The 13,641-nt window shown below is 37.2% G+C and overlaps 1 protein-coding gene across 16 annotated transcripts in view; it reads right to left on the bottom strand.

Moving 5' to 3' along the window:
* ank2a (ankyrin 2a, neuronal) overlaps window positions 1-13,641 on the bottom strand; it is a 65,373-nt gene that overhangs the window by 23,472 nt on the left and 28,260 nt on the right. For 8 of the 16 annotated variants that reach the window (XM_015044369.1, XM_015044358.1, XM_015044364.1 and 5 more), the window contains 25 exons: window positions 13,223-13,420; window positions 13,021-13,119; window positions 12,743-12,841; window positions 12,451-12,648; window positions 12,247-12,345; window positions 11,656-11,754; window positions 11,411-11,509; window positions 11,172-11,270; window positions 11,004-11,076; window positions 10,799-10,849; window positions 9,965-10,088; window positions 9,792-9,870; window positions 9,601-9,704; window positions 7,839-7,874; window positions 6,203-6,427; window positions 4,630-4,728; window positions 3,993-4,147; window positions 3,689-3,900; window positions 3,114-3,321; window positions 2,872-2,968; window positions 2,524-2,752; window positions 2,223-2,348; window positions 2,010-2,132; window positions 1,853-1,885; window positions 1,743-1,764 (listed from right to left, as the gene is read on the bottom strand). In XM_015044369.1, coding sequence (XP_014899855.1) covers window positions 1,743-1,764; window positions 1,853-1,885; window positions 2,010-2,132; window positions 2,223-2,348; window positions 2,524-2,752; window positions 2,872-2,968; window positions 3,114-3,321; window positions 3,689-3,900; window positions 3,993-4,147; window positions 4,630-4,728; window positions 6,203-6,427; window positions 7,839-7,874; window positions 9,601-9,704; window positions 9,792-9,870; window positions 9,965-10,088; window positions 10,799-10,849; window positions 11,004-11,076; window positions 11,172-11,270; window positions 11,411-11,509; window positions 11,656-11,754; window positions 12,247-12,345; window positions 12,451-12,648; window positions 12,743-12,841; window positions 13,021-13,119; window positions 13,223-13,420 — 2,986 coding nt within the window. The remainder of the gene's footprint in view (window positions 1-1,742; window positions 1,765-1,852; window positions 1,886-2,009; window positions 2,133-2,222; window positions 2,349-2,523; window positions 2,753-2,871; window positions 2,969-3,113; window positions 3,322-3,688; window positions 3,901-3,992; window positions 4,148-4,629; window positions 4,729-6,202; window positions 6,428-7,838; window positions 7,875-9,600; window positions 9,705-9,791; window positions 9,871-9,964; window positions 10,089-10,798; window positions 10,850-11,003; window positions 11,077-11,171; window positions 11,271-11,410; window positions 11,510-11,655; window positions 11,755-12,246; window positions 12,346-12,450; window positions 12,649-12,742; window positions 12,842-13,020; window positions 13,120-13,222; window positions 13,421-13,641) is intronic. The other 8 variants (XM_015044362.1, XM_015044363.1, XM_015044366.1 and 5 more) reach the window with 6 other exon arrangements.

Here is a 13,641-nt window from a genome sequence, read left to right as displayed (position 1 = left end):
AATGTAACAAAGAAACCCTACATGTGAAATGAACAGACACGACAGAAAAACAAACATCATCAAGCCTACTTTTGAAATAGTCATGTATGACTATAATATTACATCTTAGGTATGAATTGAAGATAATTACAGTGCAACTGAAAAAGGAGGTTCTGTATAAACCAAGAAATTCTATGTCACTGGTAATTTGCTGTTTTAAAGCATCGATCTCAGCTCAAGACAAAAGTAGTATCATAGATTGATACCTGTGAAAAGCATAGTTATATTTTTATTTAGAAGAACTGCAGATCTAGACAATAGTTCTTTTGAAAAAGGTTATGGTTTGTGACTTTATGGCCCATACAAAGAAATGATTGCAATGTAAAATAAAACAAATGAAAGTGGGGAAATGTTCACTTGCAGCCAGCATTCAGTGCAAGGAAGATTAGATAAAATGTGTGATGTTAGCTAGAATACAGTTTTTGTAGGTAGTCGGAATTAGAGAACAAACAAGATGGTATTGTTTATCAAATGCAACCCAAAATTAGAGAAATTGAAACATAAAAATGTTTTTTCTTTAACAACTAAATAGTGATTTCTTCATTTAAATTTTACTTTAATTCCATTGGATACAACATCTATCCAACATAGCTACAAATTAAAATTATTTGTCAGTTCAATATTTTTTTTTGCCAAACTATACAACTTAGCAGCTGTTTACAGTAAAAAGGTCAAATAATCAATTAAACAGCTCAGCATAGCTAATAAAGAAAGCTTAATTATTGGCAACTTTGAATGACTATCATAGTTCCAAAATTATTCAATTCCTTAAAGCATCTTTAGTAGAGTACCATTTGGTCATCATAATCTGCTGCAAACATGATGCATAGCCCACTCCTTATGGACAAAGGACTCCACTTTACTAATATCCTTAGATTTGAATATTGCCACTGCGTTTTGCAAGGCAATCCTGAAAATTTCAATGTAATTCAGTTACTGAAGGCCATTCAAGTATCTTCCAGGATGTCTTGTGACATTGTGACAGGTTAATTAAGTGTGCAGTAAAATCATTTAAAGTGAGTGTAACATACATTTTTTTTTTATATATTATTATATTGGCTTAATCTTATTTTCAGAATTTATTTTAAAGCTTTTTTTAAAATTTTTGGGTTGTATTTCTGGGTAGGGCAAATAAATATTTTTGACTTGCTGCTAATAAAACAGATAAACGCATGCAAACAAACAAAAAGAGGTCAAAATGAATACTTTTTATATCTTGTTAGCACAAAATAATTGTGCTCTCAAATTGACTAAGTTCTTAAATTGAATTAATCAAAATCATTTTAAGCCAAAATGAAAAAAGTATTGTTTTGACCTTAATCAATGATTGGCTGTTAGACAAATCTAACTAGTGAAAAATGAAAAATGCTAAGAGATGGAGAGGGTTAGTAAAGTCTGCAGTGAGGGAACACAGCCATAGCATAGCTGCCATCAAAAAACATGTTACTACACACTGTGTTAGTGGAGCCAGACAAGAAGCACGGTTCTCACACTATTCTATCACATTTAGCTATCAACAGTTAATGAAATGTCAGTTAATGGACTGTTCGTAGATTTAGTATTTAATAGATTTCTTTACAACAAATAACTGAACAAAATTTTGTCTCAGTTAAAGGCATGTATCTAATATTTCTGTTTTTGTCTAAAAATTTAATGTACACGTTTTTCAAATTTGGAATAAATATCACTGAATAAAAACTTACATTTCTTCTCACTCTTCTCACTCTGAAAAGAAAGAATTTAACAGTCATTGTTATGGCCTTGTGATTTAATATGTTTTAATTTGAAACAGCACACACAACATTTAATTTACCTCATCTTCCCCATCTTGATCTGAGTCAGACTCCTAAGGAGAATAAAAAAACAACATTCAAGTCTCTATGCTACTAGAAAGAATGCATACTTCCTACTTATGCATTCATAGAATATAAACCAATTATAATTGTTTCACTTTAGACATTCACACTCACTTTTGAGTATGTTGGAAGAGTGATGTTAAGGTTGCAGATGGCATTGTGATGAAGGCTTCGGTATGTGCGTGGTTCTTTAGTGAAGGACAATCGTCCACAGGGCTCCTGGGCAGTGTCACGAATCTGATCATTGGAGACATTATTGAATTTAGAGCTCATTCATAACGACCCAAAAAGGCATTTCAGAAATGTTTGCTTGTTGTATGACCATACTTTAATAAAGAGTGCCAGTCTGTTCTCTTTAAAAGCAAAGAAACTGAACACATGGTGCTGTCCACTCTTGGTAAGGGGTACAAGGTTTCCGAAGCAGTCTGCATATATGGGTTTTCCCTCCAGCACCTGTATGTAGATAATATGTGAAAATGATATAAAATATGATCACCTTTTAGTACAACATTAGGAAAAAAAATCTTGGTTGTATTTAGTTGTCCATAAAAATTGGCTTCTATAATTTCTTATCCTATAAAACCTTTTCTCAAACATTTCCCTCATTTTATGTATTCATTAACCGCACCTCAACATCTCGGCTGCGAGCTACTTCGGTGAAGTTCTCTTGCTGTTCCAAGGTTTTGTCCATCTTGTCATCTGTCATGCAGAAGCACCGCAACCGTGCCTCAATGGGGTCCAGCGTTTTGGCAAAGATGACGAACTTAGCCATGTAGGGTACGCAGATGATTTCTCTATACAGCTGTGTCCCAAAATTAACAGACTCCTGGGTCTGTCTGCAGTCTATAAGCCAGAACCTGTAAATTTCAGTCAGTAAAAAGCATTTAGTAGCCAGAAGACTAAATAAGGAAGCATACTACGCTTTCAAAACAACTTCAGTCCACACCAACAACCTGCAAAAGAGACACCAATTTACCTTGCTGAAACATTGGTGGTGAAGGAAACACACTGGTTAACAAAGGTGAGTGGTGTGGAGCCGGTGATGTCTTCCCACTGGGCAGGTGTGGTTCCACCTAAAAGACAGAACAATATAAGCTATGATTTTAGGTGTTTTACAAATGGTTCACAATAAATAAAACAGATGTTTTTTTAACAGGTATTAAGTTGTTATAATCTCAAGAACTTTACTATAATAGCTCAGATTATTTGCCATGTTACCTGTTATACTGCAGAGTAAACGTAGCGTGGGGGTCTCCCCACTGAACATGGCATTTGGCCCATCGGTGTTGGAGCTCTTGGGGATTGGAATCGTCATGGTGATCGGTTTGTGAAATTTTCTCCGTCTGGGTTCTAATGTAACAATTGGGCTAAAAGTGGCTTTGTTGCCAAGACTCTTTTTCACCAGCTCCACGTCAATAGGCTGAGCCTAAAAAAAGAGGCAAAATGTGTTAATAGTGTTCTGTAAACATGAAATGGCTTACTACTGCTCCACAGTGTAAACTGTAGAAACTGATGGTAATAAAGCATATGGAGGCAGTATGCAAATGTGTGCATATAAGCAGGTAAACACTGTGATCACCATAGGCAAGCATAGTCGTAAGGAAATGTAGCATTTTATAGGATCTGAACAGTTCATTTGTCTTCAATCTTTAACTAAATTTGATAGGTATTTTTGCCTGGATATTCCGAATTTAAACTAAGATAAAAAATACTGACCTATATTTCCTAATGAATAACACAAAGTAACCATAAATCATATAGTGACCAGACAATTGCTCCTTAAGTAAATGCACCTGTAGCCCGACTCTGATCTTCTTAGTGAGGGCACCTTCAGGGAAGACGGCCTGAACCTGGGGCACAAGGGTACTACTGAGCACGCCACCCTCAGGACCAATCAGATGGCTGTCCTGCTTTATCCTCGATACCACCGCGAAGTACTGAGGGAAGTCTCTGGTGATGATTCGGCAAATTCTCTTCTTTTCAAGCTCTTCGGGGGAATCAAGCTCTATGAACGGTGGAGACAAATGGTGCCCCTTATTATGTACTCACTTTACCTATTCATAAATGGATATATGGATTATTGTCATTGTTTCTTACTTTCATCCATGCCATTAAGGATCTGGTTCAGCTCTTCCTCAGTGAAGTCACAGTGGTGTTCTTTCCAGTTGTCTCCGGTTTCACTCCGCAAGATCACAAGTTCCCTCTCAGTGCCCCGAAGAGCGGCAAAATGGGGAATCTCTACAATCACAGGCCTGGTGTGGAAATAAGAGGTGAAACAAAAGGGAAAACATTTTATTAGAAAATATAGAGGTCTGACAGGGCTTTTTGGATGTGGATACAATTAATGTTAAATAAGCCATCTTACGAACAATCACATAAAATAAAAAAAGGAATTGATGATGTAGGTTTGAGGAATTTTGATTTCATGCTAAAACGATCGTAAGAAATAATTAAAAATAAAGATTACGGACAGCATCAACTCCATATGAGATAAGCAAATGCAACTAAGAAAGACATGGAAATAACTGAGCAACCCAGGATCCTCTCGCAACAAGACATTGTTTTGAGTAAAAAAAACAACAACAAAAAATCAATGAAAATCAAGAAACAGTAAGAACTTAAACACTTTGTAAATAAAAAAGGATGATCTTAAAGTAATCATAGCTGGGAAGAATGAGTGCTCATGTGACCAGGATTCCAAGGTGGCAGGATGCCCCCCGTCCCGTGATCCTACCCGAGGAACTTTGTTCCTGGAGGACCCAGCTGCAGGATGCGACTGACCAGGCTCTCGCCCTCATTCAGAGGGGGAGGAGCAGTGGGAAGATGGAGCTTACTGATTCCATACGCAGCACAGAGGAAGGAGTGAAGAAGAAAAGTTTGAACACACCACACCACTGAGAATTCACACTCATCCAACCAAATACACAAATTCTAACAAACACACGTACATATATACATGTAGTGGATTAATTTGCAATGATCTGCATAAGTTATGAGTCTAATTCAGGCTCATGATCTTTAAAAATCATTTCTGAAGGATGAATTAAAGAATTTCCATCAAATAAGCGAAAGGTTTCTTGATGTTTATCAAAACTTAGATTCATATACCCAGGAAAATAATTATAAATAATCTGTATTTACTTTTTCTCCCAATTACAATAAAGCTGGGGTCTCCAACTTCAGCCTTCGAGAGCTGCTGTCCTACACCTTCAGGTGTATTCCTGCTCCAACACACCTGAATCAAATGACTGACTTACCTCTTCAGAATGTCATCAAGTTTGGAAAAGGTTTCTTAGTAAAACATCCATTTGAGTCAGAAATTTACCTAAAAATTGCAGAGCAGTAGTTCTCAAGGATTGGAGTTGACAACACCGGCGCTGAAATCTATTTTGTGATGATTAATCGGAATGAAAAACCCACAAACATAATAAGACAAAAAAACATGAAATGCTAATTCTAAACATCACAATAAGTTAGAAATTATGTTTTATATTAATGAGAAATAAGCATTCAAAATATAATTTTTTTAAGTTTATTTGATAGGGACATACACACGACAACAGAAACTGAACAGAACATGTTTACGCCAGTGCAATAGCAAGAGCTAATTAGCAGCACTAGATGGGCTTTTAAACAGAACACCTTAAAACTAGTACAAACTGAAGTAATAAACATTTAAAATAGCACAACATAACACAACATATACACAAACAGTGCATCTTAGCTTCCTAAGTATTCCACTTTTGTTTATTAGGTCTCTGGTGTTAAACAGTTTCTCAGGATAATTTTGAGTTATAATTTGAATCTGCTGTTACTGGCTATGGAATCTATGAAAGTTCCTCGTTATGGATCTGGAATCATTTGAAGTGCTGCATGGAATTTAATGGATTTGGAGGAAAACACACAAACCTTTGTAGAAATGTTATGCAGTTATATACAGAAGAACACAAAACATTTTTCACGACTCAGATCTGGTATCAGACTCGGGCTAGGGAAAAGCATCTATCTGGTTCTGTTCCTTTGTCTTCTTCTGAGTCAAAACTCAGATGTTCTGGGAGTCAGAGCAGCCAAAATAATCCAGCTGAATAAAATTACAAACCTACTTTTCACCTTTTTTGAGCATAACTTCATTGCCAAAATAAACAAACAAAAAAAAAAGTTAGCATTTTAAAGTCACGTCAGGAGGTTAATTAGTTTAATGTAAGAGGTCTGTCAACCATATTTTGGAGGCATCAATAAAAGGAGCAACATTTTTGTGATTGGTCAAATCTGAGTGTTTGTGGTCATTAAATACCACATTCACCTACCCCAGGAACTGAGCTCCAGTCGGTCCGACCTCTATGATGCGACCAGCAAGCCCCTCGCCCTCCACCATGGGGGGCATGGAAGCCAAGCGATGCCTCTTTACCAGTCTGCATGTTACGCGGGTGGGTGCCGAACACTTCCTTGGTGGCACAATGATCCGTAGGCCATTATGACGACAACCACGCATAGCTCCGCCTCTGGCATCTACCATGAAGCTAACCAGGAAGCTAGAGGTAGAGCAAACTGAGTTTAAATATATTTCCATCAGTTGTTTAGTGTGTTGGTAAATCTCCATGCAAACAAATTGAATGGAGGAGAAATAGAGACATTTATAGCAAATGGAAAAACAAAGATTTTCAGCTCAAATTCACATATCTACATATACTGTATAAAAGTCACATGACTTTATTTGTACCACCATCTTAAATTATATGAGATTACATGTTTCCTGTTTTAGGTAAAAATCAGAAGTTACAAACATTTTCTTTTGTATTTGGCATAATTCTGTTTCAATTCTGTTTCACACCTTTCTGAGACGTTTTTGAAATCATTAAACAAGGTTCATTCAGTAGTTTGGGGGAATTTTAGACTATTCATGCCGACAAAATTGCTTTGCGACGTTTGTAGGCTGCCTTGTTTACACACACCTTTAAATTTGTCTGAATACATACAAATTTACTGATTTAGAAATGAGATCAGGCCTTTGTGGTGGCCCTTCTATAACATTGGTTTTATTATCACTTACATCTAATTTCCATTGAGCGATACAGAATGGACAGGTGCATCACACAACACAGTCAGTCCATTGATTGGGAGACAGAAAAACATCCTTGCTTGTGATAAACATGAGACATGCTAGTATGTGAAAGCTGTTCGATCTTGCTTTTGGAGAAATAGCTTTTACTTCAAGTGGGTCTTTCAGCCTCTGTGGGTAGAAGGCTTGTTTCACCGTGGGTATTAAAATCGTTTTGCCAGTTAAACCCAGCATCTTAAAATACCTTTCTTAAATAGTTTCGTGATGTCACATCAGGAAGGACAGGTGTCTTAAAATACATCTACAGGTGGTCTTTGGATCAAGTAATATTTTATGAGTTACCCTATCAGAAATTTACAAACCCATGACAACATCTTCTGTGCTATTCCAAATTTGAAGGTATAGCTAAGTGTATAAAACACTTCTGCCCTTAAAGAAAAAGATACAAAAATCAGTGAAGGAAGACAGACATGCATGCTTTTTATGCAGTCTATGTAAAATGTTAAAGTTGTATATTTGTAACTTCAAAACCTGGAAAATTCTTGCATGACATTTTTAAACTGAATGTTTTTATACTTGAAAATGCCTGATTACTGCTCGTTTATGAAAACTTTGTTTAGAAAAATAACAAGGCAGAAATATTTTTTATAAGTACTACAAATATAAATAGTATTTTTCAACCACATATCCATAGATTAGTAGATTAAAAACCTCAAAGAATAAAGAAACCCCACAGTTCTAGTTTTTTATTATTATTTAAAACCTAAATCCAGGTCATATAAACCCATGCATTGATAAACCATGCAAAAAATAGTATGGGAGTGAGAGAGTAATTAAAACTGGACTGAAGTAATCAGATACAAGCACAAAATCAAGAGTATCACCTGCTGTTGTCATGGTCTAGGCATGGAGAGGAACGGCTAGAAGCAGAACACAGCAGTGACACACAGACACCCAAACAGAATCACAAGAGGACAATGGAAAGAAGTAACAAGAGAAAAAGAGAGTACAGGATGAGTAAAAGTGGAAACAAACCCAACCAGACACAAGAATACACACAAGCATACTAGTACACGTCAAAAAGTGCAATATTTCTTGCAAGTCATCTCAAAAAGTGAAACTCATATACATAAAATCATCACACAGATTAAAATAGTCCAAGCATTTGTTTCTTGTAATTTTGATGATTATGACTTACAGATAATGAAAACCTAAAATTTACTGTCTGAGAAAATTAGAATAACGTGAAAAAAATTATGGAAACGTATGAAGTCACACCCTAATCAGCAAATTAGCTCAATACACCTGCAAATGTTTCCTCAGCCTCTAAATGGTGTCTCACTCTGGTAGACTGTGTCAAATATAATTGACATACTCTACCGATTGTGACATACCCAGAAGACAGTCAGTGGAAAAGTTCAGAGCCCAGTTTTCGAAATAAATTCTGCATTTCGTTTGAAAGTCAAAGTCCTAGAGTCTGGAGAAACAGTGGAGCGGCACACAGTCCATGTTGTTTGAAGTCCAATGTAAATTCTCCACAGTAAGTGATCGTTTGGGGTGCCATTTCATCTGCTGGTATTGGTACACTGTGTTTTCTGAACAAAATTAGTGTCTTGCACTAATTTTGCAAGACACAGATTTTATTTATTTATTTTTTTACAGGTAAGCCATAATCAGTACAATTGCAAAATACAAAAGCTTGAAATACTTAACCCTGCGCAATGAATCTTTCTGAGGTGACTGATAGGAAATATGGCAATATTCTAATTTTTTGAGATGTACTAGTACATGAAGAAAAAAAGAGAGCACACCAAAAATCTAAACTGCTTGGTTATTTCATAATCCAAATGCTGTGGATATGATGTTAGGACAGAAGTTGGGGTGTTTTCACCAAAGATTGGGTCAAAACTTGAGACCCAGTTTGATATTCATCGGTCAACAGCAGAAATGATTTTAAAACTGCATGCACATTAACTGTAAAGCTGTGATTCCCTACAGTGACGTCAGAGCTCTGGGCGATCTGACTGGTTGGGAGCGAACAGAGCTTTGTAATGTTCACAGTTTGAGACACTGCTTTGATAAGACGGGCCTTTGCTCATGTTGCTGTACGTACAGAAATAAAGCAAACATTTGCAAGTGGATACAACACCAGAACCCTAATGTTATATTAGATCTAAATGTTTCCTCCCTGGATGTGTAATTGCTAAATGAATGTTTTAATAGAGAGCAGTGTTCTCTCTATTACTTAAAGGTTGTAAAGTTGTTAGATATTGATTGGGTTAAATGTAGAGATATATATTGCTTTTGGAGCACTTAAATCAAAAATTAGAACCATTTCAATAGGTCATTTTTTTTCTAAATGTTCTTATGGTGCTCGTATTTGAAGCTTGTTCTATGTTGTTAACAAATATCTTTCTGTATTTAAGTGCATTGATCTAATGTTAGCATGATGCAAAGTAAGCTAAAACCTTAATTTTTGTGTATGGCTTGGCCGAGAAAATGCTGTAATCACTTTGACAAATGGGTTCAAAATGAACAGGAATTTCTTGCATGTAGATTTGTAAAACTACATCAAAACAAATATAAGATTTCATAAATTCAATAAGTTATGGGAATCTCTAGGTGTGAAGCAGTGTGTTCCTATACCCTGAGTGCAGCAGACTGGAAGACAGCATGACATTATCGAGATGTTCAGCACCCCAGCTCAGACGGAAAGTTTCCTTGTTGTTCTCTCTAGACAGTGTTGATACCTAAAAGACAAACATCATCTGGGCAACTGGATTTTTAAAAAGACAGCCTAATAGAAGCTTGCAGGATGTTGCTCCATGTTGTCCCACCTGGTGACTCGTCAGTATGTCTTCGAAGAGAACGTCCTCCCTCTGATGAAAGCTTTGGTGAATAGGAGTGTGCTGGGATCTGTCGGAAAGCCAAAACTTTTGACTATAGTTGGAAAGTGTAGGTGACGTGGCATCCCATGCATTGGTTCTCATTCTGCATATGGTTTTGTCACCTGTCGAAGTTGTGGAAGTTGTCGAAGCTGTCCAGATAATGTTCTGGCAGAGAGTCGTCCTGCAGTTTCCATATGTCCTCTGCTCTCAGGTACTCCCCACCGTCCCCTGTCATTGTGTCCTCACCTGGAGACAGAGGTAGAATCATATTGTTAGCAATATAATGGGAAAAATTATCATGTGAATTACTAGTAATCTTATTACTAACCATTGTCTGAAATATTTATGAACTCTAATGCACAATCTTTGAGGATCTAAAGCAACAAAGGTAACACTGTTGTTTTTAATGACTGTTTATTCAATGAATGTTCAAACTGGTAATGATGAGAAACTTGTTGCTGTAGTGCAAAAAGACCTAGTAAATGCCACAAAGGGTCAATTATTTGCTGTTTAAATAAAACTTTTCTCGCAAAGCTCAAACCAGTTTCATCAGCATGCATCACAGCTTTAGGTCCTTATTTTTCAAATGCCAAACATTTCTTCTAAGTTATGAGCATTCCAAAAAGTTTAGCGGTCATCACAAATTTGATTTCAAATCACACAAACCTCATGGCAAGATATAATAGGTATAAATTGGTGCATGCATCCAATTTACAATAAAACAATCCATAATCTGTTGTTATCAACTTCATAGTTAAAAGGAATTCAATAATAAATTCAGTTAGTACTGTGGCGTTATGGTCATAAACACAGAAAAAAAAGAGAGTGAATATTGAAAGCTCTTAAAACACCAAACACACCCAGGTATTACAGGGCCTAGCAATCTAAAATTCACTTTGTTTATCTTCAACAAAATGATGTAACACTGCACACCATGCTGACAGAGCATATCGTACCTTCCAGTGCTACTATCATCTCAGAAAATGCTTCATCTTCCACCTTCAAAACTATGAGACATATATTTTTAAATGCATGCCTCGACAAATACATAATTCCTGTCTCTCTGCCAAAATTAACACAGATTGTATCTTCTCTGCAGCCTTGGTTAATTAAATTCATTTTTAGGTTTCAGTTGTTACACGGACTTTAGATGTAACTCACCTTCCTCATCCGATACATCTAGAATCTCTGTCATGGTCTCTGGAACGTTGAGTTTATGTTTCTCTGTCACCGTCTGCCACGGCACACGCAGAGAAGGTATGGTACATCAAACAAAGGTTAGGATTACTAAAGGTTTGCTTCAGATGTGCAATGATGGCACAAACTCACAGTCGTGGTGGTGATGATCTCTTCTGTAACGACTTTCAGCGTGTCAACCACAGAGATGTAACCCAGGCGTTTGGCAATGGACAGAGCAGTATTCCCGTTCTGCCAGAGCAAAGGGACAGGAATATAAAAAAAAAAAAAAACAGAATCATGATTAATATTATCAATAAGTAATAGTATGTGGGATTATCAATGTAATGCCAAATATGAGAGTCAATGGAAGGCATAAATTTCAGTCTTACTACTGTGGTTGTGTTGGGTTTGGCCCCATGTTGCAGCAAAACATTAATTATGTGTGTGTTCCCTTGTTGTGCTGCCTGGTGAAGTGGTGTGTAACCATTCTGTAAACCAAAACCAAAACACAAGGGACAAATACACTCAAAGGCTTTACTGTCACAAGGAAGTCAATACAAATATAAAAATATCTGTATTTTGTTTTAAGCTAAGTTTTTATTCTTCATACGTAAAAACCCCAAACAGTTTCTACCTTGGTTTTGGCATTGACGCTGGCACCTTGCTGCAGCAGGAAGTTAACCATTTTGACATTTCCGTAATGACACGCTACTATCAAAGGAGTGTATCCAAGCTGCAAAGGGAAGGAGAACGAGAACAGGATGAAATGATTTCTAGATATGGCTGATTATTCTGCCTGGGTGCTAAACCAAGTAAAAAGAAGAAACTCTTAAAAATTTTTTATACCTATATGTCAACATTCTGACATTCTGGGAAACTATTCTGTGGACCAACAGAGACCAAAGTGGAACATTTTGGAAGTTGTGTGTCTTGTTACACATGGACACAATTGAGATATTGTGGTTTGACCTTATAAAGACCACTAAACCTTGAAAGCCTTCTACTTTATCTGTGACAGTTGTTAGGTTTAGGGTTCAATTACTTTTTCCATTTAAGAAATTAAGAATAATTAAGAACATCAGCTACATTTAAATCCAGGCAGTGTAAATACACACAAAGTACATGTAAGCAACACATAAACTTAGGTGTAATTCTATATGATCACATCCCTCATATGTTTACTGCTGTGGTTTTAAGTGCACGAACACAAAGAGTGTGTTCGCACTTTAGTTTGCTGGTCCAGGTTCGCATCATGTTTGGCCAGAACCTCCGCTGCGTTCACTCTGTCCTCCTGGGCTGTGAGATGCAAAGGAGTGAGTCCGCTCTGCAACACATAAAGCACCAGATTCTCACAGTGAGTAACAGCAATCAAAATGGATGTGTCAAACAGTAAATAAAACACACACGATCAGCTTGTTATGCATGAGACCTTGGTTGCTGTATTGACGTGAGCTCCTTTGCGTAGCAGCAGGCTGACCATCTCAGCATGTCCTTCCTGGGCTGCCAGGTGCAGGGGACTGACTCCCTGCTTGGTCAGAACGTTGGTCTCTGCTCCGTACTGCAGCAACGCTAAAGCAATGTTGGTCTGGTTCTTCTTAGCTGCAATGTGAAGTGGAGTGTAGCCATTCTAGACAAGATGGAAGGTTGACAGTTCATGATGAAATAAACTGCTGCAGAACATTTACATTTGAAAACCATGAGCCTTTTCGACTTTCACTAACCTTTGCAGTGGCATGAGGTGATGCCCCTTTATCCAGCAGCAGCAGAGCCACATCCTGGTTGTCATAATGAGCTGCTACATGTAATGGAGTCAGGCCGTTCTGTGAAAAAAAAAAAAAAGGCATTCCAGTCAATTATATTTAAAACAGAATAACTTAGTTTTGCAGTTTTATTATCTAAATTTAGATTATTCATAATGAGTAATATTTCACAAAATAAGCCACTGAGTTTTAGAGATGCAAACTATTTACTGAATTGCAGCTCTAAATTTAATGCTCACCTTCCCAGCATCGTCTGGAAGTGCTTTCCGTTGAAGGAGAAGGTTCGCTACATCAAGGCTTCCATATTTGGCTGCTACATGTAAGGGAGTGAATCCTTTCTGTGGAAATTGAATTGGAGAAAATCCTTATTTCCAGATTGTCTTTTTCGTCATGCTGAGAACCGTCTCAGTATGCAGACACCATCCTCCACCTTCCACCCACCTTGGTGGCCAGCGAGTGCGAGGCTCCTGCCTCCAGCAGCACAGCCGCTGTCTCTACCTGACCCTCCCTGGCTGAAATGTGGAGAGGGGTGTAGCCGTTGGTGGTGGCAGCATCCGGGTGGGCCATGTGCTGCAAGAGCAGTTGGACAATATCGGTTTCACCCAAACGAGAGGCAATGTGGAGCGGTGTCTGGTCCTCCTGTTGGTAGATGGAGAGAGAGAGAATGTGTTTTAGCAAAGTCAGAATGTTAGAAGCAAAACATTCTTTCTCATTTAAAGGTCATAATGATACTGTAATTTGTTGGGAATATATGTGATAAACCAGTACAAAATAGCATATAATTGTAAAGTGTAATAAAAATCCAATGCTTGCTAATTAACTAATTAAACAACCAACAGGCCATTTGCTTTTCTATTAAG

The sequence above is a fragment of the Poecilia latipinna genome, unplaced genomic scaffold (assembly GCF_001443285.1).
Source record: "Poecilia latipinna isolate Pla-1442-1.1 unplaced genomic scaffold, P_latipinna-1.0 Scaffold672, whole genome shotgun sequence".
NCBI lineage: Eukaryota > Metazoa > Chordata > Actinopteri > Cyprinodontiformes > Poeciliidae > Poecilia > Poecilia latipinna.
The sequence above is the reverse complement of the archived record's forward strand: the minus strand, read 5'-3'. Positions and strand labels throughout refer to the sequence as shown.